The 25,810-nt window shown below is 36.3% G+C and overlaps 1 protein-coding gene across 3 annotated transcripts in view; it reads left to right on the plus strand.

Annotated features, from left to right (window-relative positions):
* Window positions 1-21,018, plus strand: part of CD2AP (CD2 associated protein) — a 150,760-nt gene extending 129,742 nt beyond the window's left edge. Inside the window, exons 16-18 of one of the 3 annotated variants that reach the window (XM_024247848.3) lie at window positions 383-564; window positions 3,816-3,879; window positions 18,271-21,018. In XM_024247848.3, the coding sequence (XP_024103616.1) occupies window positions 383-564; window positions 3,816-3,879; window positions 18,271-18,312 (288 nt within the window). In that variant the 3' untranslated portion in view covers window positions 18,313-21,018. 3 annotated transcript variants of the gene reach the window in all.
* Window positions 21,019-25,810: the final 4,792 nt, after the last annotated feature.

Consider the following 25,810-nt stretch of genomic DNA (forward strand, 5'->3'; position numbering starts at 1 on the left):
GTGAAGCTCTTTGGACATTCCAAACAATAAGTATTGAATATGGAAGATCAAAGTAATACCTTTATAATGCTGTTACATTCTTGCTCCTGTTTCACTAGGCAAACCATCCATAATATACATTTGATGGATTTTTCTTTCTTCCTTTTTTCTTCTCTTAAGAAAATTGTCATTTCCTACAAAAACCACTAATGATTACAAATTTATTCTTTAGTTGTCTGGTGATTTTTCCAGTTGTGAACATCAAATTGCTTTTGAATTTCCAAATTTGCCATTTATCTTGAAGTACTTAATTGTTTTTCTTCTTGCTGTAAAAATCTTTTGAACGTAAATATAATATTAAATAAAATCAGAATTTTTTTTTTTTTTTTTTTAATGTTTTCAGCCATCTGTGTACCTTTCAACACCTTCCAGTGCTTCTAAAGCAAATACAACTGCTTTCCTGACTCCATTAGAAATCAAAGCTAAAGTGGAAACAGATGATGTGAAAAAAAATTCCCTGGATGAACTTAGAGCCCAGATTATTGAATTGTTGTGCATTGTAGAAGCACTGAAAAAGGATCACGGGTAAGTAGCCCTTCTTTCCTCCTATGAGTACTACTTAACCCATGCATACAGAATTTTTTTAAACCATATTAAGTAAAAATCTAATCTGTGGCTGGGTGTGTGGTAGTTCACGCCTGTAATCCCAGCACTTTGGGAGACCAAGGTTGGAGGATTGCTTGAGTCCAGGAGTTCGAGACCAGCCTGGATGACATGGCAAAACCCCATCTTTGCAAAAAAAAAAAAAAGAAAGAAAAGAAAAGAAAAAGCCAGGCTTGGTGGTACATCCCTGTAGTCCCAGCTACTCAAGAGGCTGAGGTGGGAGGATCTCTTGAGCCTGGGAAGTCAAGGCTGCAGTGAGCTGTGAACATGCCAGTGCACTCCAGCCTGGGCAACAAAACCAAGACCCTGTCTCAAAAAAGTCTCTGGTATGAGCAAGTATATTTTCAAAGAAATTTTCATTAACAGTCCTTTTCTCTTTTTGGCAAAAAAGTTAAATTGGTGAAGTTATTCTAGTAGCTGGATTGTGGAAAACGTGCATACGTAACCATAATTTTAGGCTAGAAATCTTCTGGTCAGATATGATTCGTTTTTAAACTACTAGGAAAAATATTGTATTTTGGATCTGGTTGTGTATACATATAGTTAACTTAGTTTTCAGAGGATTTGATCATTTCAGAGGATTTGATCACTGTTTCTGTGAGGTTGAGTTGGACATTTATAAAATGAGTGTGTTGGGATAGGTGATCTCTAAAACCCTTCCCTTAACTCTGAAAATTTTTTGATATGGTATATGTTGAGACATACCCTAGTTGAAAGTTAGGGACTTTTTAGAGCTAAAACAAATTTACAAGATCACCTATTATAGGTGAGCTCCCCCTCCGGCTTTTTAAATGAAGAAATGAAAGTTTATAGAGATAAAGTTATTTATCCAAGATCACACAGTTGTTAAATGACAGAGCTAGAACTCAAACCCATATTATCTGTTGGTTTAGAGATGTTTTCTATAACCTACTAGTATTTGAATTTTAAAACTTGTTGACATTTTAAGCATAATTCTACAAAAGCTCAGTAGGTAAAACAGATTTTTTAAAAAGCAGTTAATCTAATTGAATTGAGAGTGAGGGTGCTCATCCCTTGTCTTCAAATTCCCTTCTAAAAAGATTTCTTGGAATATGGTATAAAAGTTATGGCCAAATAAAAAGTATAAAAGAACAAAAAATAAAAATAAAACGTAAAAGTTACGGCCAGAGGCTGTGTTCCCTCTGAGCCTGATTTTATCATTTCTTTTCCAATTTTAAGTTGGCCTAGGAATCTTATTAAAAATAATATTGAGATTAACAGTATAAGGTATTTGGAGTTTGCAGAACACTTTCACAGGTATTTCTTAGAAACAAAAAATGTATCTTGAATGACTACTTAAAAATATATGTTTTATATATTATGTATATAGAGGAGTTTATAATTTAATACATGATGGTATTTCTTGGAATCCTTCAGTTTATCTGTTTTGAAAGATTCTTTTAGTAGATTCTGCAACATGCACATTATAAGCTGTAAGTTTACTTGTCCAGTAAATATTTATTCATCACCACCCATGTACCAGTTAGAGAAGTCTCCTGATTTGATTTTGTTTTACATTTTTTATACCATGTCCTATTTTTCATATACATATTGCCTGTAGGTGCTCTTAAATTAGCTCTAGAACGGATAAAATATTTCTGATTTATATATCTATATATCTATATCTATATCTATATCTATATAGATATATATATATATTTTTAAATATAAAACATTTTAGAAGTCTTTCCAAAGGGTATTTTCAATATCTTGAGTTTCTCTGGAAAAGTGAAACTGAATGGCAGGTTTTTTTTTTTAATGTCTAAAAAACTTGCATCAGCAGGAGAAGGGATAAATACTATTGATATATTAATAGAGAAATACTACACAGCATACAACAATAAAAGTAAGTTTCAACATCAATATTAATTAATCTAAACATTGAGAGGAGGGAGCAGGTCAGAAGCATACACGCAATCAGTATATTTCATTTGTATAAAGTTGAAAAGCATACCAAACCAGAAAATATATTATTTTAGGAATGTATGTGCATGTGGCAAAATTAGAACAACAAATAAATAATAATAAATACTATAAAACTTTTTCTATGGAAGAGGGGGGAAATAGGATTAAGGAAAGAGGGTCGCTTTTTGGGATATCCAAGGTACTGGTAATATTTTATTTCTTTACTTGACTTGGAGTTCAGAGGTTTTCGCTTTACTCTTATAATAGTACATCTTTATAGCTTAGATATCACTAAGAAATTATTGCTAAGAAGTTAGTTTTGAAACATTATATAAATTTAAAATTCCTTCCTTATGTATTTTTTGTTCATGAATTTTTTCTTTTTTACTTTTTCAAGCTGTTATTTCTACAATATTCTCAAGAATTTTTCAAGTATTTGTTGAGACTGAAAATGTCCATACTTTTGATTTAGAAATTTGATATACTAACATATTCCTCCCATTCCTTCTGTGTCATTCCTCGATTCCTCCCACTCCTTCTGTCCCCAGAATAATGAATCAGCCAAACAGAAAACCTGGATATTTGAATACCAAATCACAATTACAAATATGAAAATTTTAGCAGCATGAAAATGGTTTAAAATTTGTGAGAAGGCATAATATTGAATATTCACTTAAAGCTATAGAAAAAAGAACAACTATACAGAAAGATTAGAAGGGAACACGGGACGGTGAAAACATGAGTTAAGGAGGAGATACTATTGTCTAGAGTTTTTAATTTGTTTGGTTTTTGGATTTTAATGTGGTATTTAATTTTTAAAAATAGAGAAAGAAATTCAAAGTCTAGGTTATCTTATCAGATAAACTGTTAACTTGCCTTGTATTGTGATGTGTTGATATTCATTTTACCAAATTGCTTGGGCTTTTGAGTTTTCCAACCTGGAAAATGTATGATAGCTGAATATAGAAAATTTCTTCTAAAGGTTAGATACTATTTCTGTCTTCATGAGCTTCTCTGAATTTGCTTGATTTCTTGATCTCAGATTTGTCTTGGTTTTGCTGAATTTTTAACTGTTATATTGAACCATTCTAACTAGAGAATCTTACATTTTTCTTAATTAACATTGCTATTGCCCTTAAAAAGTTTTTCCCATGAACTGGTAGGTTAGGTAACAAAAAGCCTGTAAACATTAGTGAAATAAATTATTTAATCGAAAGACTTAACCGTAATAAGTACTTTGTTTTTAGGAAAGAACTGGAAAAACTGCGAAAAGATTTGGAAGAAGAGAAGGCAATGAGAAGTAATCTAGAGGTAATTCATTTCTTCCAGCATTGAGAGTTTAGTGAGCATAAACTGGACATGTTTTTCCCAACCTAACTGGGTAATTGGTTCCTGTACAAATTATGCTATACTACTTCAGTTGGACATACACACAATGGACTACTATTCAGTCACAAAAAAAGAATGAGATTCTGTCATTTGCAACAACATGGATGGAACTGGAGGTCATTATGTTAAGCCAGGCACAGAAAGACAAACTGCATGTTCCCATTTATTTGTGGGAGCTAAAAAAAATTAAAACAATTGAACTCATAGAGATAGAGAACAGAAGGATGGTTACCAGAGGGTGGGACAGATATTAGTGAAATTAATTAGTGGCAAGGGTATTCTTTTGAAATTGGAGTCAGTCCTCTTAAACCCTGCCTCTGCTTTATCAACTAAGTTTACATTTTGTAAATCCTTTGTTATTTCCGCAATATTTACAGGATCTTCACCAACAGTAGATTCCACCTCACAAAACTACTTTCTTTGCTGATCCAAAAGAAGCAGCTCCTCATCTGTTCAAGTTCGATCCACTTTTAATTCTCATTGTCTTGCTGATTTTACCACATCTTCAGTTATTTTCTCCACTGAAGTCTTCAATCCTCAAAGTCCTCCCTGGGAGTTGGAATCATCTTCCAAAATATCGACATTTTGACTTTCTCTTATGAATCGTGAATATTCCTCATGGCATCTAAACTGATGAATTTTTTCCAAAAGGTTTTCAGTTTATTTGCCTACATTTGTCAGAGGAATCACTATCTATGGCAGCTATAGCTTTCCAAAATGTGTATCTTAAATAATAAGAATTGAAAGTCTAAATGTCTCCCAGATTCATGGGCTACAGAATGGATGTTGTGTTAGCAGACATGAAAGGAACATTAATCTCCTTGTTCATTTCCATCAGAGTTCTTGGGTGACTAAGGACATTGTCAGTGAGCGTTCATATTTTAAAAATAATCCTTTTTTTTTTTTTTTTCCCCTGAGCAGTAGGTCTCAACTGTGGGCTTAAAATATTCAGTAAATCGTGCTGTAAACAGATGTGCTGTTATCCAGGCTTTGTTGTTCCATTTATAGAGCATAGGCAGAGTAGATTTAGCATAATTCTTAAGAGCCAAGGATTTTCAGAATGGTAAAGAAGTGATGGTTTCCATTAAATCCACCAGCTGCATTCACCTAACAAGAGTCAGCCTGTCCTTTGAAGATTTGAAGCCAGGCATTGACTTCTCTCTAGTTATGGAAGTCCTAGATGATATCTTCTTTCAATAGAAGGCTGTTTTACCTCCTTTGAAAATTTGTTTCCTGTAGCCAACTCCCATCTTAGCTAGATCTTCTGGATAACTTGCTGCAGCTTCTACATTAGCACTTGCTTTACCTTCCACTTTTATGTCATGGAGATGGCTTCTTAAACCACATGAACCAGACTCTGCTACCTTCATACTTTTCCTCTGCTGCTTCCTCACCTCTGTTGGGCCTTCAAAGAATTGAAGAGTGTTAGGGCCTCACTCTGGATTAGGCTTTGGCTTAAGGAAATGATACAGTTGGTTATATCTTCTATCTAGACCACTCAAACTTTCCTTCATATCAACAATAAGGCTGTTAAGCTTTCTTATTATTCATATGTTCACTGCAGTAGCACTTTTAATTTTCTTCAAGAACTTTTCCTTTGCAATCAAAACTTGGCTGTTTGGGGCAAGAGGCCAATCTCTTGACCTGCTGTGGCTTTCAACATTGCCTTCCTCTCTGAGCTTAGTCATTTGTAACTTTTTATTTAATGTGAGAGGGATGTGATTATTTCTTTCGCTTGAACACTTAGAGACCATTTTCGGGTTATTAATTGGCCTAATTTTATTATTAGGCCTGTTCTGTCTCAGATAATAAGGAAGGCCAAGTAGAGGGGGAGAGAGTCAGAAGAAAGGCTGATCAGTGTAGCAGTTAGAACACACATGACATTTATCAATTAAGTTTGCTGTTTTATATGGGTGCCAGAACAATTGCAATATTAACATCAAAGATCACTGGTCACAAATCACCATAACATATATAATTACAGTGAAAACATTTGAAATATTGTGAAAATTGTCAAAATGTGACACAGTGATACAAAGTGATCACATATTGTTGGAAAAATGGCATCAACAGAGTTGCTCAACACAGGATTACCACAAGCCTTTGATTGTAGACAGTGCAGTATCTGTGAAGCACAGCAAAACAAAGTACAATAAAACGAGGTATCCCTGTAGTTCTCTCTTCTGTGCAGTTAAGCTATTTTCATTCTTTCTTTGCTCAGGGACAGGACTGGTGGTGGTGACATATGGCTGTAGATTCACTGCCTCCCATTTTAAACTTAAGAGTTTATCTTAATTCTCCACCGGTGCTTGGCAGTTTCGACTATTTCCTTTATCTTTCTTAGCTCTCTTTTTCTCCTTCACTAATGTTTATCTTCATTTGCATTATTCTTTCTGCATATCTCAGAGAAAGTTGTATCCTACCTTCTTTTAGAGAATCTTCCCATTGTTTAAGTATTTCATACTCCCTTCTGTTTTTTAGTCTGCCTTGTTACTTACCCTATTTCTTTTGTCAGCAGTTTGTAGAACAAGAGAGAATTGGGGACTTGCAGTTGGAAAACCTTGGCTCTTATCCTGAGAATCAACTAACTTTTTTGTTTTAAACTGTGTATTAGTTAGGCTTAGCATTTTCTGCACATTATCTCATTAGACACACATAACAACATGTAAGGATTATTGTTCCTATTATGGAAAAAAGTAGGGTTTGGAATGATAGTGTTAGGCTACTCTTGCATTGCTATAAAGAAATACCTGAGACTGGATAATTTATAAAGAAAAGAAATTTAATTGGCTCACGGTTCTACAGGCTGTATAGGAAGAAGCATGGTTCCTGCATCTGCTCAGCTTCTGGGGAGGCCTCAGGGAGCTTTTACTCATGGTGAAAGGTGAAGTAGGAGCACACAGTTCACGTGGCGAGAGAGGGAGTAAGAGAGAGAGTGGGAGGGGCCACGCACTTTTAAACAACCAGATCTTGTGTGAACTTACTCATCATGAAGGGGATGATCCAAACATGGATCATCCAAACACCCCATGATCCAAATACCTCTCACCTGGCCCCACCTCCAACACTGGGGATTACTTTTAATCTGAGATTTGGTGGGGACACAGATGCAAATCGTATCAATGATTAAGTAACAGCAATGGAGCTGAAATTTAATTTTAATTTTTATTTATTTTATTTTACTTATTAATTTTTTTTAAGCAGTGGTACGAACTCGGCTGACTGCAAGCTCCACCTCCTGAGTTCACGCCGTTCTCCCACCTCGGCCTCCAGAGTAGCTAGGACTACAGGCGCCTGCCACCACACCTGGCTAGTTTTATTTTTGTATTTTTAGTAGAGATGGGGTTTCACCGTGTAAGCCAGGATGGTCTTGATCTCCTGACCTCGTGATTTGCCCACCTCAGCCTCCCAAAGTGCTGGAATTGCAGGCGTGAGCCACCGCGCCTGGCCTTTTTTTTTGAGATGAAGTGTTGCTCTGTTACCCAGGCTGGAGTGCAGTGGTGCGATCTTGGCTCACTGCAACCACCACCTCCCAGGTTCAAGCAGTTCTCCTGCCTCAGCCTCCTGAGTAGCTAGGACTATAGGCATGTGCCGCCACACCCAGCTAATTTTTTTGTATTTTTAATAGAGATGGGGTTTTGCCATGTTGGCCAGGCTGGTCTCAAACTCCTGACCTCAGGTGATCCACCTGCCATGGTCCTCCAAACTACTGGGATTATAGGCATGAGCCACTACACCTGGCCTTAAAGATGTTTTTAACAGAAGCAACCAATCTTCAGAACCTTTGCACTTCGGGATTAAATTATACTGTGTGAACTTAGGCAAGTCACTTCACCTCCTTTAGCTTTAGTTGAGATAATTTATGTGAAAGTACTTTGTAAATTATCAGACTTTATTTTATCCTTATTTCCAACATTATCCTCTATTGGCAACTTTACTACTTTGCATGAAAATACTTGACTTTTTCCATTATTCAGAATCAAAGAATAGCCCCCATTTAGGTCTAGCTGCCTTCTTGATGTGCTGCAGTTACTTTCTCTTTTCACTTGAGGTTCATTTGTTGAAATATGAAAACAACCGCCATCCTCTTAAAAAAAGTCTACTTTTGTGGTCTCTGATTTTTCACCTTCAATTCAGTCTGTAACCCCTTGCATCTTAGGTTAGGTTTACTGATGCCAAATTCAGGATCTCTTCTTCAGTTCCTGCAACAGATTACATTTTTTACCATTGCCACCCTGTCAAAGGTTTGTCTTGGTTTAGATGATACTACACATCCTGTTGTCTCTAACTTCTCCATCTCCTCTTCCTTCTTTTTTTACTTTTTAAATTTTGTTTTTAGAGACAGGGAGTCACTCTGTCACCCAGGCTAGAGTACAGTGACACAATCATAGCTCACTGAAACCTCAAACTCCTGGAATCAAGTGATCCTCCCACCTCAGCCTCCCAAGTAGCTGAGACTACAGGCATGCACTTTCATGCCTGGTTAATTTTTCCGTTTTTTGTAGAGACTGGTTCTCACCATGTTGCCCAGGTTGATCTTGAACTCCTGGCCTCAAGTGATACTCCCACTTTGGCTTCCGAAAGTGGTGGGATTAAAGGTATGAGCCACCATGCCTGGCCTTCCTCTTCCTTCCTTGTAACCTAAATGTAAATATTCCTTCACTGGTATCATTGGCTTTTCTGTTTGAGCATTCACATTTTGAATTCATCTATACTCACGAATCTAATGATTAGCTCTAGTGCCTCTCCCCTCTAAATCAAATTTGTATTTTCCCAGCTTGTATCCTGTATTTCTGGCTGTTAGTTCCCCCTGGATGTTTCATCATGAACTTAGATTTAGCATGTCCCCAGTTAAATTTATCATCTTCCTTTCCCGGAAAGGAAAATCAAATCTTTTGATTTCTCGTTTCTGTTGATAATTTCTGTTGCCCATATAGTCATATAGACATGGTACTTTGTACATAGTTCTCTTCTAGTTCCATTCACTTTTAGTCCTATTAGCTTTACCTCCTAATCTTTATGTCTTTATCCCCACTGTATCTATCTTGTTCTGATGCTTATTATCTTCTGCTTAGCTTTCTTGAGTACTCTGATTCTTATGTCAGATTAACCTTTCCTTCATGGAGTGCTTTCAAGAGCTTTCCGTTACATGCTGAATAAAGTTCCAACAACTTACTATATGAGGTGTTTTTATATTTTGGTCCTAGCTATCTTTCTTTGTTTACTTGCTGATTCTCCATTGTGCCTCTTACAATTGATGAGTCCAAATTTTTATTCTTACTGTGTTTTCTTGGATTGTCCTTTTTCCTCACCTTGTAATGCCCACATTCTACAGATTCTCAAGGCCCTGCTCAAACAATTACCTTCATTAAATTGATATTATTCTGTCTCTGTTTAAAAGTAATTTAGTGGCCGGGCACGGTGGCTCACACCTGTAATCCCAGCGCTTTGGAAGGCCAAGACGGGTGGATCACCTGAGGTCAGGAGTTTGAGACCAGCCTGGCCAACATGGCGAAACCTTGTTTCTACTAAAAAATATAAAAATTAGCTGGGCGTGGTGGTACACACCTGTAATCCCAGCTACTAGAGAGGCTGAGGCATGAGAAGAATCACTTGAACCCAGGAGGCAGAGGTTGCTGTGAGCCGAGATCATGCCACTGCACTCCAGCCTGGCTGGCAGAACGAGACTGTCTCAAAAAAAAAGAGTAGTCTTCTTCCAAATTTGTAAGACTTGTAGTTTTGTAAGAGATGTATATATAATAACTTCCTATATTTTCACTGTTAGGGTATGTACTTATTCTACCTGTCTTTGAGACTGTAAGGTTGTTTGGGTAGGATCCATGTTTTTTTAATCTTTGCTCATAGCTCCTAACACAATGCTGTATACATATTAGATATCTAATAAATTATTGACAAATTAATGAAAGTGTACATTTTAAAAATATATCTTAAATTCGCAGCATGTAACGTGGTAGAAATTGAGAAATTTTTAAGCGTTTTTTGACTTTTTTCTTACATTTTATGTATACATGTTTATATTCCTACATGAAAATAAGATAATGAGACAAATAAGAGGAACTTAATAGTGTTAAATTTGTATATCTGACTTAATTCACCATAAAAATTATGACAAGAGTCAAATTGTTTCTCTTTTGGATAATTTAATATGATTTTATTTTTCTAGCAAAGTCAGCTGTTACTTGGCCTCTCACTGACTTGTATTACAAATATATTTTTTCTTTTGTTATGGGTACAGTTTTACCACGTATTTGTAAAAGCACACCTAAGGCACTAAAGTTTTAGAATAATTTATTTAAAGAAGAAAGATGTTTCTCCAAAGATTAAAAGTAGTACTTTACTATAATGTTAACATTATACAGTATTATAATGTTCACTAAAAATGAACAATGAACATACAAGTACTAAAAGAGAAACTCTAGCAATGTATTTGCCCGATAACTAATTTTTTTCCATACATTATTGGGTACAGGTGGTATTTGGTTACATGAGTAAGTTCTTTAGTGGTGATTTGTGAGATTTTGGTGCACCCATCACCTGAGCAGTATATACTGCACCATATTCATAGTCTTTTATCCCTCGCCCCCTTCCCAGTCTTCAAGTCCCCAAAGTCTGTTGTATCATTCTTATGCCTTTGCTTCCTCATAGCTTAGCTCCCACAAGTCCATGAGAACATACAATGTTTGATTTTCCATTCCTGAGTTACTTCATTAGAATAATAGTCTCCAATTTCATGCAGGTCACTGCAGATGCTGTTAATTCATTCCTTTTTATGACTAAGTAGTATTCCATCATATATATCACAGTTTCTTTATCCATTTGTTGATTGATGGGCATTTGGGTTGGTTCCATGATTTTGCTATTGTGAGTCTTGCTGCTGTAAACATGTGTGTGCAAGTATCTTTTTTGAATAATTACTTCTTTTCCTCTGGGTAGATACCCAGTAGTGGGATTGCTGGATCAAATGGTGGTTCTACTTTTAGTTCTTAAAGGAATCTCTGCACTGTTTTCTATAGTGGCTGTACTAGTTTACATTCCCAGCAGCAGTGTAGAAGTGTTGCCTGATCACCTCATCCATGCCAACATCTACTGTTTTTTGATTTTTTGATTATGGCCATTCTTGCAGGAGTAAGGTGGTATCGCATTGTGGTTTTGATTTACATTTCCCTGATCATTAGTGATGTTGAGCATTTCTTCATATGTTTGTTGGCCATTTGCACATCTTCTTTTGAGGATTGTCTGTTCATGAACTTAGCTCACTTTTTGATGGGATTGTTTTTTCTTACTGATTTGTTAGGGTTTGTGTAGATTCTGGATATTAGTCCTTTGTCAGATGTATAGATTGTGAAGATTTCCTCCCACTCTGTGGGTTGTCTGTTTACTCTGTTGACTGTTCCATTTGCCATGCAAAAGCTCTTTAATTAGGTCTCAGCTATTTATCTTTGTTTTCACTGCATTTGCTTTTGGGTTTTTGGTCACGAAATCCTTGCCTATGCCAATAACTAGAAGGGTTTTTCTGTTGTTATCTTCAAGATTTTTATAGTTTCAGGTCTTAGGTTTAAGTCCTTAATCCATCTTGAGTTGATTTCGGTATAAGGTGAAAGATGAGGATCCAGTTTCATTCTCCTACGTGTGGCTAGCCAATTATGCCAGCACCATTTGTTGAAAGGGGTGTCCTTTATGTTTTTGTTTGCTTTGTCGAAGATCAGTTGGCTGTAAGTATTTGGGTTTATTTCTGAGTTCTCTGTTCCATTGATCTATGTGCCTATATTTATACCAGTACCATGCTGTTTTGGTGACCGTGGCCTTATAGTATAGTTTAAACTCAGGTAGTGTGATGCCTCCAGATTTGTTCTTTTTCCTTAGTCTTGCTTTGCCTATGCGGGCTCTTTTTTTCGTTCCTTATGAATTTTAGAATTGTTTTTTCCAATTCTGTGAAGAATGATGGTGGTATTTTGACGGGAATTGCCTTGAATTTGTACATGGCTTTTGACAGTATGGTCATTTTCACAATATTGATTCTACCCATCCACGAGCATGGGATGTGTTTTCATTTGTGCCATCTGTGATTTCTTTCAGCAGTGTTTTGTAGTTTTCCTTGTAGAGGTCTTTTGACTCCTTGGTTAGGTGTATTCCTAAGTATTTTATTTTATTTTTTTGCAGATACTGTAAAAGGGGTTGAGTTCTTGATTTGATTCTCTGCTTGGTTGTTGTTGGTGTATAGAAGAGCTACTGATTTGTGTACATTAATCTTATACCTGAAACTTTGCTGAATTGTTTTATCAGTTCTAGGAGCTTTCTGAAGGAGTCTTTAGGGTTTTCAAGGTAAATGATTGTATCGTCAGCAAACAATGACAGTTTGACTTCCTCTTTATTGATTTGGATGCGCTTTATTTATTTCTCTGCTCTAATTGCTCTGGCTAGGACTTCCAGTACTATGTTGAAGAGGAGTGGTGAGAGCAGACATCCTTGTCCTATTTCAGTTCTCAGAGGGAATGCTTTCAACTTTTCCCCATTCAGTATTATGTTGGTTGTGGGTTTGTCATAGATAGCTTTTATTACGTTGAGGTATATCCCTTGTATGCCAATTTTGCTGAGAGTTTTAATCATAAAGGGGTGCTGGATTTTGTCGAATTTTTTTCTGCATCTATTGAGATGATATGTTATTTTTGTTTTTAATTCTGTTTATGTGGTATATTACATTTATTGACTTGTATATGTTAAACCATCCCTGCATCCCTGGTATGAAACCCACTTGATCATGGTGGATTATCTTTTTGATATGTTGTCGGATTTGGTTAGCTAGTATTTTGTTAAGGATTTTAACATCTATGTTCATCAAAGATACTGGTCTGTAGTTTTCGTTTTTGGTTACGATCTTTTCTGGTTTTGGTATTAGGGTGATGCTGGCTTCATAGAATGAATTAGGGAGGGTTCCTTCTTTCTCTGTTTTGTGGAATAGTGTCGAAAGGATTGGTACCCATTCTTCTTTGAATGTCTGGTAGAATTCTGCTGTGAATCCATCTGGTCCTGGGCTTTTTTTTGTTGGTAATTTTTAAATTACCATTTCAAATTCGCTGCTTGTTATTGGCCTGTTCAGGATCTCTAATTCTTCCTGATTTAATCTAGGAGGGTTGTATTTTTCCAGAAATTCATCCATCTCTTCTAGGTTTTCTAGTTTATGTGCATAATGATGTTCATAGTACCCTTGAATGATCTTTTGTATTTCTGTGGTGTCAGTTGTAATATCTCCTGTTTCGTTTCTTAGGTTATTTGGATTTTCTCTCTTCTTTTCTTGGTTAATCTTGCTAATGGTCTATAAATTTTATTTATCTTTTCAAAGAACCAGGTTTTTGTTTCATTTATCTTTTGTATTTTTTTGTTGTTGTTTCAGTTTCATTTAGTTCTGCTGTGATCCTGGTTATTTCCTTTCTTCTGCTGGGTTGGGTTGGGTTTGTTCTTGTTTCTCCAGTTCCTTGAGGCGTGACCTTAGAGTGTCAGTTTGTGCTCTTTCAGTCTTTCTGATGTAGGCGTTTAGGGTGATTAAGTTTTCTCTTAGCACTGCCTTTGCTGTATCCCAGAGCTTTTGGTAGGTTGTGTCATTATTGTCGTTCAGTTTGAATAATTTTTTAATTTCCATCTTGATTTCATTTTTGACCCAGTGCTTGTTCAGGAGTATGTTATTTAATTTCCATGTATTTGTCTGGTTTTGAACGTTCCTTTTGGACTTGATTTCCCATTTTATTATACTGTGGTCTGAGAGAGTGCTTGATATATTTCAGTTTTCTTAAATTTATTGAGGCTCGTTTTATGGCCTATTATATGGTCTATCTTATGCTGTTGAATACAATGTGTATTCTGCGGTTGTTGGATGAAATATTCTGTATATATCTGTTAAGTCTATTTGTTCTAAGGTATAGTTTAAGTAATTTGTTTCTTTGTTGACTTTCTGTCTTGATGACGTGTCTAATGTTGTCAGTGGAGTATTGAAGTCCCTGACTATTACTGTGTTGCTGTCTAATCTCATTTCTTAGGTCTATTAGTAATTGTTTTATAAATTTGGGACCCACAGTGTTAGGTGCATATATGTTTAGGATTGTGATATTTTACTGTTGGACAAGGCCTTTTACCATTCTATTATGTCCGTCTTTGTCTCTTTTAACTGATGTTGCTTTAAAGTTTGTTTTGTCTGATGTAATAGCTACCCCTGCTTGCTTTTGGTTTCCATTTGTATGAAATGCCTTTTTCCACCCCTTTACTTGAAGTTTATGTGAGTCCTTATATGTTAAGTGAGTCCCCTGAAGACAGCAGATGGTTGGTTGGTGAGTTCTTATCCATTCTGGAGTTCTGTATCTTTTAAGTGGAGCATGTAGACCATTTATATTCAATGTTAATATTGAAATGTGAGGTACCGTTGCATTCATTGTGCTCTTTGTTGCCTGTGTACTTTGTTTTTTTTTTTGTTTTTTGTTTTTGCTTTTTAACTTGTAGTTTTGTTTTATAGTTCCTATGTGATTTATGCTTTAAAGTGGTTCTGTTTTGATGTGCTTCTAGGATTTGTTTCAAGATTTAGAGCAACTTTTAGCAGTTCTTGCAGTGGTGGCTTGATAATGGCTAATTCTCTCAGCATTTGTCTGAAAAAGACTGTATCTTTCCTTCATGTATGAGGCTTAGTTTTGTTGGATACAAAATTCTTGGCTAATTGTTTTCTTTGAGGAGGCTGAAGATAGGGCCCGAATCCCTTCTAACTTGTAGGGTTTCTGTTGAGAAATTGCTGTTAATCTGATAGGTTCTCCTTTATAGGTTACCTGGTGCTTCTGTCTGACAGCTCCTATGATTGTTTCCTTCATCTTAGCTTTGGATAACCCGATGACAATGTGCCCAGGTGATGATCTTTTTGCGATGAATTTCCCAGGTGTTTTCTTTGTGCTTCGTGTATTTGGATGTCTAGGACTCTAGCAAGGCCAGGGAAGTTTTCCTCGATTATTCCCCCAAATATGTTTCCAAGCTTTTAGATTTCTCTTCTTCCTCAGGGAACACCGGTTATTCTTAGGTTTGGTTGTTTAACATAATCCCAGACTTCCTGGAGGCTTGGTTCATATTTTCTTATTCTTTTTTCTTTGCATTTGTTGGATTGGGTTAATTCTAAGACCTTGTCTTCGAACTCTGAATTTTTTTCTTCTACTTGTTCAGTTCTATTGCTGAGACTTTCTAGAGCATTTTGCATTTCTAAAAGTGTGTCCAAAGTTTCCTGAATTTTTGATTGTTTTTTTCTTTAAGCTATTTCCTTGAATATTTCTCCCTTCACTTCTTGTATCATTTTTTGGATTTTCTTGCATTGGTCTTCACCTTTCTCTGGTGCCTCCCTGATTAGCTTAATGACTAACCTCCTGAATTCTTTTTCAGGTAAATCAGGGATTTATTCTTGGTTTGGATCCATTGCTGGTGAACTAGTGTGATTTTTTTGAGGGTGTTGAAGAGCCTTGTTTTGTCATATTACCAGGGTTGGTTTTCTAGTTCCTTCTCGTTTGGGTAGGCTCTGTCAGAGGGAAGGTCTAGGGCTGAAGACTGTTCTTCAGATTGTTTTGTCCCCTGTTCTTCAGATTCTTTTGTCCCACGGGGTGTTCCCTTGATATAGTACTCTCCCCCTTTTCCTACAGATGTGGCTTACTGTAAACCGAACCGCAGTGATGCTTGTCTTTCTTCTAGGTCTAGCCACCCAATGATTCTACCAGGCTCCAGGCTGGTACTGGGGGTTGTCTGCAGAGACTCTTGTCATGTGAAGTGTCTATGGGGGTCCCAGCCGTGGATACCAGTGCCTGTTCCAGTGGAGGTGGCCGGCAGGGGGGTACAGTGGACTCCGTTAGGGTTCTTAGCTTTGGTGGTTTAATGCTGTATTTTTGTGCTGGTTGGCCTCTTGCCGGGAGGTGGCGTTTTCCAGCAAGCATCAGCTGTGGTAGTATGGAGAGGGACCAGCAGTGGGTGGGGCCGTAGAACTCCCAAGATTATATGCCCTTAGTCTTCCACTGCCAGGGTGGGTAGGGAAGGACCATCAGGTTGGGGCAGGGCTAGGCATGTCTGAGCTCACGCTCTTCTTGGGTGGGTCTTGCTGTGGCTGCTGTTGGGGATGAAGGTGAGATTGCCAGGTCACTGGAGTTGTGTAGCTAGGAGGAATATGGCTGCCTATGCTGAATCATGCTGGTTGTCAGGGAAGTAGGGGAAAGCTGGCAGTCACAGGCCTCACCCAGCTCCCACGCAAACTGAAGGACCAGTCTCAATCCCACCGTACCTCCCCCAACAGCCCTGTTTCCAGACGGTGGGCGAGATGGGCTTGAAAACTTGCCCCAGGCTACCTGCCTTCTAGCTGTGAAAGAAAAGGGCTTGGTTCTTCCCTCGCCTGTGGAGTCTGCAAGCCGGATTTGCCGCCCTACCCAGAGTTGTGGCCAGGAGGTCTCTCGCCCCGTTCAAATTGTTACAAAGTTTAGCTAGAGATTTCCTTCTCCCTGTGGAGTTTTACCCCCTGCTCCTCTGGCCACCCTCCCTATGGATCCCTGTGGTGCCAGGCAGGAATGGCCTGCTTGGGGACTCAGCAAGCTTCCAGGGCCTTTCAGCTGCCTCCTCTATCCCCCTGTATTTTGCTCGGCTCTCTAAATTGAGTCAGATCCAGGTGAAGTTGGAAACTTCTGCAAACAGACCTTCAGTTTCTCCAGTGGGGGGTGTGTGTTTGGGAGAGGAGGGTCTCCCTTTCTCACTTCCGCAGTTGGGACACACACAGTATTTGGGGTGTTTCCCAGGTCCTGCAAGAGCAATCCGCTTTCTTCAGAGGGTCTGTGGGTCCTCTCGGGATTGCTGGTTTGTTCTTGCAGTCGATCTGGAGCTAAAATTCACAATGCGAGTCTCCGCATGCTGTTCTGTCTGGAGCTGCAATCTAGTCTTGCCTCCTGTCCGCGATGATGATCCCTGTCCAGTGATAACTAAATGTATGTCACAAATAGCAGTTTACAAGAAGTATTGCTGATTATGCATGCAGTAGTAGCCTTCACACTCCCTACTCCCTCTTCTACCAGTTTGTTTTTCTTACCGCTTTCTGTATCTTTGGAATAAAGACTTTAATTACAGATGGGGCTGACAATGAAAGCTATCGTCTCAATCCAAATTGAAGACAGGCTTGTAGTCCAGTGCTGCTAAAACATTGAGCTAATCATCATAATATTTAGAGAATCATATCAAGGAAGATCCTGAAATTAATAAATGGTTCTTGAGTAGTTATAATCCTTTAGGAGATTGTGAACATATAAAAATTATACTTTTTGACTATGGCAAAGTCCTAATCATTTAATAATGTACTGTTTGTCGAAGCTAGCCAAAGCATGTATTGTTTATGTGCACTCTTGAGGAAGGTGATGCCATCAGGATAAGGCAAGGCCTATATATTTCCTCATGCAGTGAAAGGTTAAAGATGATCAAAATGTTATAGAATTGAGAAGAGAAATCAGTATAAAAACTGCGGGCTTTCAAGCCCTAAATCTTACCATGACAAGTCCTGTGTCACTTGTTAGTGTAGAACATTGGCATCCTGTTTAATGTCTTTGAGCCTCAACTTAACCATTTGAATATGTCAGTATTGAATAACTCTGTGTAGTTATTGTGCAAACTTAATGAACTGATTTCCTTCTTCATAAATTCCTTAAGTTATGAATTTCCGTTAAGTGAAGAATGCCTTCTGCCTAAAGGTGGAACTATATCAAGCACCTTGACTGAATCTTAGATATATTCCTGGGCTTTAAGATATTTAATGTAGTGTATACTGGTTACAGATAAGTAAATTGAAACCAAGTCAAGTGATTTAACAATAATTATAATTAAGTATAATTAGTGAAAAACATGGAACTAAACAGGTCTTTATTCTTTTTACTGTTGTTTAATGTATCCTTTGTTTAATTATAGATACATGTACATTTCTTAATTTGGTTTCAAGGATTCTTTTGTTCTTTGTAGGACTGACTGGTTTTTTTTTTTTTTACAGCATTTAATTTTAAATGCTCACATGACTTAACATTGTTGTGGCTGAAAGGGCTATAATTGCTTTTTTCTTATTGTAACTGCCATTTAGGAACTTGCATTGTACTGTTGAAACTTTATTCAACCAAATTATAGCATGGGAAACTGGATTTTAGGTCTGGAAAAAAAAATCTGAAGGCTTGAAAGTATGATCACATCTTAATGACATAGAGTAAAATAAACTACTAAACTAAGGATATTTTATGTTTGCTCAATTTATGTTTTTTGTTTTAGATGGAAATAGAGAAGCTGAAAAAAGCTGTTGTGTCTTCTTGAGTGGTGTGGACCTGGTGTTCATAATGTTCCAGGGATTCGGAAGCAACACTATGAACTTCAGCTGACTTGTTACTTAAAAATTGTGAATTCTGGTGTTGTGATAAATATGAGCAAATGAAGTGTAATATCTATAGAAAAGTAGAGTGAGGGTGAATTTTTATATATATATATATTTTGTTTTGCCAATATGAAGAAAAAGAGGCCTTATTTCTTAACTGTGCTGGGATTGCAAACACTTTTTAAAAAATTGTTTGCTTGAAAATACTACTGAATATATATAAATAAGAATGTGCACAGTAGTTTTTTTATTGAAACTTGTATTATTTTTAAAGAGATCTATACTATAAATATGGTGATATATTTACAAGTAATCTGTAAGATATACTATTTGAGAGGGACAGATCAGCTTTTTAGTAACTATAGTCACTACTTTTTCCATAATGCATAAGGGATATAAACTGTGTTTGTATGTGTGTGTGTGTGTGGGTGTGTGTGTGTGTGTGTGTGTATATATATTTTTACTTTTATCCTCTTACCCAAGGTTACACTGTTGTGCCTGTTTGTCTGCAATGCTGTTTATATTTTGGGTGATGAAATAGGAGTTTCCTAGCTATATAAACCAGATTACTCACCCATGCATATAGTAAGAACTAATGAATAATCAAAATAATTTCATCAACTTTTAGAATATTTTATGTTGCTTGCACTATAGGAGTCATAAAAGGAACTTAGTTAAAATATGTTGGATTGTTAAACATTTGGGGAAATATGAACTGTATTTTAAATTTGTTAGGTCTGAAGAATCTAAAACTGTTAATTTAACCCTTAACTTGTGCCTAGAAACTACAGCACATATAAAATATGTAAACACCAGCCTGTTGCTGTACTTTTCTGCTTATTTTACAGCCTCAATATTTCTCATTATCTTGTCACTTAGTTCTTCATGCTTCTCCTTCTGACTTTTAATAATGGTAATAGGAAAACAAAACCCAAAGCTTTTCAGAACTTCAGTGTGAGGTTTCCTATTTTGACAAGTTAACTTGTAAATACTCAGGTTTTATGATGTATAATTTACCTAATAGACCAAACTAACTCATGGAGATATTTTGAACTATTATTTAGGTACAAACTTTATAAAGAATGTTAGTATGTCATAAAATATAACATTACAGCTTATTTAAAACCAAATATAGTTGAACATATTTAAAATACATTTTCACAGAATGGATGAATTAGTTGTTTCTTCAGAGTGACTTATGAACAGTTGAATGCTTTAAAATGTTCTATCTGTAGGTAACATCTAAAAACGCAAGTGGGTTTATTTAAATTTTTAAAATTTGAAATTTTTTATTTGCAAAAAAATTGTTTTATGCTTTATTATATCACAAATGAGTGTCAGATTTTTGAGTACCAATGATCATGCTTCCATTTTTTTTAGTTTAAACCACCAAACCAATATTTTTCCTTTAAATTTTAATCTTATAATGTAGAAATCTTATGTAAATGAAATTTTGTCATGTTTCAAATAAAGAGAACTGAAGTAGAAAATAGAAATGCCAGTAAACAACATAATGTTTAATTTACAACTTACATTAGGGGTTTGGGGGAATGCTAATTATATATTGAGAACATACATTAGAACTCTTCAAAATGGGCTCTTCTAATGAGGTCACTACTGAACAAAATTGTTCCCTCCTCTTCTGTTAAATAGAATAGATTTAAATGACTAGTCAAATGAATTATTTTCTTCTTTTTAAATAAATTAAATCTTTCTTTTAATGACCAACCTTAGGTAAAATAAAAATATTGTAATCCTAGAAATTATCCTCCAGCTTTCTCATCTGAAAATCTATTGAAGTGATCCTTGGTCACCCTAACAATGGGATGAGGGAAGTTTCCAGCAGATTTCAGGCTGTTCTTAAAGTTTTTGTTGGTCATTTTCTCACTAGTACATAAAATCAAGATGCTTATGAACATGGAAATGTATTTAAAGTTTTTGCTTGTGTCCTCCTCAGTCAGAATAGAAAAGTAACTGAAATACTCTTACCTTTCTGTCCTTGATAAAATAGTAAAGAAAACCAAACAAACCCAGGCCTGATGGGAAAAATGATTCCTTTATTCTAGCAATTTACTCCTTGCTGTTGGTATGGGAAATGTTATTAATTTCTGTTACTAAAGTTCATATCACAAAATGATATTTAATAATAACCTTGGGGTAAATCATGAACTTTTTTTCTACGTGTGAGTATAAAAGACAAAAGTTGAACAGCATGGAATCTCATTGCCAAATTATTAGTGAATGTATAGTTCAGGTATGCTTTGAGACACACAGTATCATTAATTTCCGAATTGTATTTCAGTGTTATTTTTTGTTTGTGACCACTAAGCTTCTGTCTTAATACAAAGCTGTTACCTTCTACAGAATTTAAGTCTGAAGATGTAAAGAGAGAACAGGCCTTGTGTAACAGAAGATACTCTTTTTTTATGCTCCTTACTGTGATCACAGAAAAATAAAAAATCCAAGTGCTCTCTAGATTTGTTGATAAACATCTTATGCTTGCATTTAAACTTGAAATGTATGAGCAGAATGAGACAATCAGTTAAATCAGAAATGAGAAGTATTCTAATGTAAAGGCCTTGTTTTGCTGTAGCAATAAAATGACCAAGTGCAATGACTTGATTTAATAAAATCATATTTTAAAAGTTGCTGCTATGAATATTTTTGGCTATAAAATTTTACCTTGACTTGCTTTCAATAACTATTATGTAATGCAGTTGATGTTGTAACCTAACATTCCAAAAAAAAAAAAAAAAATTGAAAGGGGGAATCTCAAAATAGTATATATACTTCACTAACTTGTTTACAGGTGCTGTATTTAAAAGCATGCTTCTCTCTCAAAAAGAAAAATTAATAATAAAGGATTTTATTGCCAGTTGTGTCAACCTTTATTGGTTATTTTTTGTTAACTTTAGCATTTGTGTATTTCAGAGTATGATGAAAATTATATTACTTCAATTTCCAAATACAAGAATAAATGGTAAACCAAAAACATTAAAAATTCTAGACCTGTATGACTTTTACTGAACTTTTCTGAGTCTGGTTTTTCATCTGAAACTGAGATAATAATTTCTACTTTACAGGATTATGGGGAGAATTTGAAATAGTTTATCTAAATGGCTTTGTAGAGTGCTTGGCACAGAGTAGGTTTTTTTAAAAAAAAAAATGGAGGCTGCTGTTTTACCTTTTTTAAAAGCGTTTTACAGTGGTGGATGTGATAAAAATTAGATGGATAAGGTTAAGAAAAAGGCATTGTGTATCCTTTCCCCCTGAATACAGTATAGTATCCCTTTCTTTGGGGAGATGCTCGTTTCATTTGTGTTATATTATTCAAAGGGGAGCTGCTACCATCTTACAGATTCTACCTCCTTGACCACCCAGGAATTATCCCTTGAGAGAGTACTTGGCTCAAACTGAGTTATTGAGTTAATCAAAGAATGAAATTTTTAAAATTGGAAACAAAAAGAGCTAATCTCAGCATGGGAGCTCTCCACAGTTCTGTTTTTCTGTCATCTGGAAAAAGCTGATTTGAAAAACAAAATTTAGTAGAGCATAGATAGATGGAAACAATCTGGAAGGACTTTGAAACTGATTGTAGCTGTTGCTGAGTCTCAGCTATCTATTGCTTGGTTCTATAAGCACAGACTTGCTCATAAGCTTGTTGGGTTTCTGAACTCACAACCGAAAAAGTCCTGATAAATACAGAAAACAAGATGAAATCAGGAGAACATTAAGGTCCACATACTTTTGCTGAACATAGATCACATATAGCTTTAGAGATTCTAGTAGTGTGCTGGAAGATTTGAAACAGAAGGAATAGGACACCACTATAAAGCAATGTGGAAAATTGGTGTGTCATAAGATTTTTAAAATCTTATTTAAAAAATTTCTAGTTCTTACTGGCTTTTATAAGCACTAGACAAAAAACTTTGGAGGCATATAATGGTAAAGTTTTGGACTATAGAATTTGTGTTTGAAGAGTGCAGATGGTTTTGTCTGAAAATACAATCTGCAAATTTAGCCCGGTTCTAGGAAATAAAAGCAGGTAGCAGTTTAACTCACCTGGATTTATTAGGCTGTATTCTCAAGATGCAAGAGAGACTGGGTCTGGGTGTTAAATTTTTTTTTTCTGAATGCTGTTGCATTTATTTTACCACTAACATCATTTTTGTGAATCTGCTGTTCCATGTAAGGAAAATAAATTTACAAATAGATATCAGTATTTTTTGTATAGAGCCAATAGTTTTTTTCTGTCATGAAAGGTGTGGCTATTTTGCAACTATTGGATGGTATTATTGCCTATCAGGTTCCAAGTGTTTCTTACTGACTACATTTCAGTTCCATTTAAAAGTGTGTGAATAAAGTTATTGAAAGTAAAACTACATTTTAAGTGCATTAAGAAACTTTTTTTTTTTTTTTTTGAGTCAGGGTCCTTCTCTATTACCCTGGCTAGAGTGCCGTGATGCGACCTTAGCTCACTACAACCTCTGCCTCCTGGGCTCCAGCAATCCTCCTGCATCAGCCTCTTGAGTAGTTGGGACTACAGGTGCATGCCACCACACCCACCTAATTTTTTTTTTTTTTTTTTTTTTTTTTTTGATACTGGGTTTCACCATGTTGCCCAGGCTGGTCTTGAACTCCTGAGTTAAAGCAATCCGCACTGCCCCCCTCGGCCTCCCAGAGTGCTCGGATTACAGGCATTAGCTACCATGCCCAATGAGTAACAATTCTTTAATAAAATCACATGTTAACGTTTCATTGTAGAGTGGATTTTTAGATATTCCTAAACATTAACTGAACAGAATGCAAATGATGTGACAGAGTGATGACATTTTTACTGTCTTTTCCTCCCTTGAGACTCATTAAAAACAGTAAATACAATGAAAAAGATTTGATATTAATAGACTAAAAAGCAGATTTAAGATAAAAACATTGCTTTTCAGATGAAATGAAGCTACAATTTATAATAGTAAAAATACCTTCCAAATGTTTTGGAGGGAGCAACCTGAAATCTGATATAAACTTTCCCAGACTTTGTGCCAGATGCAGATTTCTCTGAAAGGCCCATCTGATCATTGTAGGCTCAAATCCTCTACAGAAGAATAGCTGGGAAATGTGGAAATGAAAGAGAAGCCTCACTAACTGTAAGCCCTAATAATTGGAAGGCTGAAAACCAAGGAGAGGGAGACATGCTCTTAGGGAAGACAGATGTAATGAGAGAATATTTTGGATAACATAATTTATAGCTCTTCTTCCTTCCTGTGCTATTCATCAAATAACTGATACCATGGAAAGGTGAGTAATCAGACACAAGTATCTTTATGGATACCTGTGTTTTATATAACAAAAAGAAAAAAGTTGTCCAGAGGAAAACCTTGATTAAAATCCTTTATGTCCCAGGAGGAAAAAAATGGCATGATATGTAACACCAAGACATCTGTTAAGTTGCGGAAGAATGAATATTGACCCAAAAAAGAAGTTGATTTTTAATTGACTAAACACACCATAAGTAAATTTGAAACGTATTTAAGGCTCTACCACTGAGAAAGGCAGCAAGGCCAGATGATGGCTGTGTTTTAATTGGTCTTTAAGCTACTCAAACTGTAGAAAAAGATGGAAAACCACCCAATTTATTTTATGAATCCAGCATAACTTTAATATCTAAACCTGATCATCATAAACCAATCTCACAGGGAAAGATTTCATGTCAGGAAATTTGTCAATCTTAATGCATGATATGAAATTATAAGAGAAAAATAAAATGTTCACTTTGATAAAAGGAAGGGGTTTCCTGTACTGGGTATGGTGGTGAAGAACACAGTAACAAAATGGTACCACTGTCTTGATGCATGCCTAGCAGTTCTAGTCACCACTGTGTTTACACTAGCAGTGCAAATCTCAACACAATGAGAAAAGCAACTAGCATCTTCGTATTATGAAAGTTGTTTTGACCTTGTGGACCACACTTTGAGAACCACTGAACTAAAATGACCTAGTATGGTCTGTAGCATGTAGTAGACCATCAGTAAATGTTTAGTGGATGAATAAGTGACAAAAGGGAGGTATTCTCTCTACCCCTTGTCTTTACCGTCTCCTACCTTTTCTTCCTTCCTCAAATATTCAAGTATAATATCTCCTCAAGACTAACCACTATCATGCCGATTGCTATAAAACAGACATTCTTCCAGGGACTGCATTAGGCTCTTAAAATGTATTTAACAAATTTTATGTACTGGACTTTAGATGGTCAGTTTACCCTACATTTTATAGTAAACTTAGCTTTAAAAGTAAGCGTCGCATCAAACACTCATAGCTAATGTTTATATTGTGCTTACCACATACCAAGTGCTATTCCAAGTAATCACTATCTAATTTACCTGTCTATCCTATCTAATTATCTCAACAATCCTGTGTGCTAGGAGGTATTATACTCCACACATGGGAAAGAGGCTAAGGAAGGTTAAGCAGCTTGGCCAAGGCCACTGAGCTAATAAGGGCTGGAGCTGAACTCAGCCCAAGAAACCGAGTTTTGAAGCCTGTGATTTTGCTCATAAGCTTTATTGCCTCTCTACATAGATAATATATAGGAAAGAAGGAGCCTGCCTGGGGAATATGAATTTCTTCTAGTCTAGTCTTACTTCTTTCACTCTGTGATCCTTTATATTAAGTCTGTCAACACTTTTCCATCAGTAAGAGACTAAATGTAAATATTTTCAGTGATCTCATAGTTTTTAGATTTCTCTGTGATGTGGTCACACAAGATTTTGGGAAACATTCTTCATTTCTTAGTGTACATCTTTGCAAACTTAAATGGTTTTCATGGCTTTTCAGCAAAAACACAAGAAACAACCCTACGCAGCTTCCATAAAGAAATTAAATGGGCCAGGCACGGTGGCTCATGCCTGAAATCTCAGTACTTTGGGAGGCTGAGGTGGGAGGATTGCTTGAGCTTACAGACCAGTCTGGGCAATATAGGGAGACCTTGTTTCTACTAAAAACAAAACAAAAACAACAAACTAACTGGGTGTGTTGGTGTGCATCTATAGTCTCAGCTACTTGGGAGGCTGAGGCGGGAGGATTGCTTGAGCCCAGGAGGTTGAGGCTGTAGATCGTGCCACTGCACTCCAGCCTGGGCAAGAAAATAAGGCCCTGTCTTTCAAAAAAAAGAAAAAAGGAAAAAAAGAAAATTAAATGACCACTAGATGGCAGTCAAATAAAACTCAGCTTATATGTGTCTTGAGGAAACCATAAACAGCTAGCAGCTGCAAATAAAATCAGAGAGGGCTCCAACCTTCACCCAGAACTGGGACACAACCACCCTACTTCCCTAGCCTGATTACTTCCCCAAGCTAAGTGCCGCATGATAGGGTAAAAAGAGTTGGGGCCTCGGAATCGAACTGATCTGGCTCTGAAAACTGGCTACTCTAAAAATGAGTAGCT

The sequence above is a fragment of the Pongo abelii genome, chromosome 5 (genome assembly GCF_028885655.2).
Source record: "Pongo abelii isolate AG06213 chromosome 5, NHGRI_mPonAbe1-v2.0_pri, whole genome shotgun sequence".
Classification (NCBI taxonomy): domain Eukaryota; kingdom Metazoa; phylum Chordata; class Mammalia; order Primates; family Hominidae; genus Pongo; species Pongo abelii.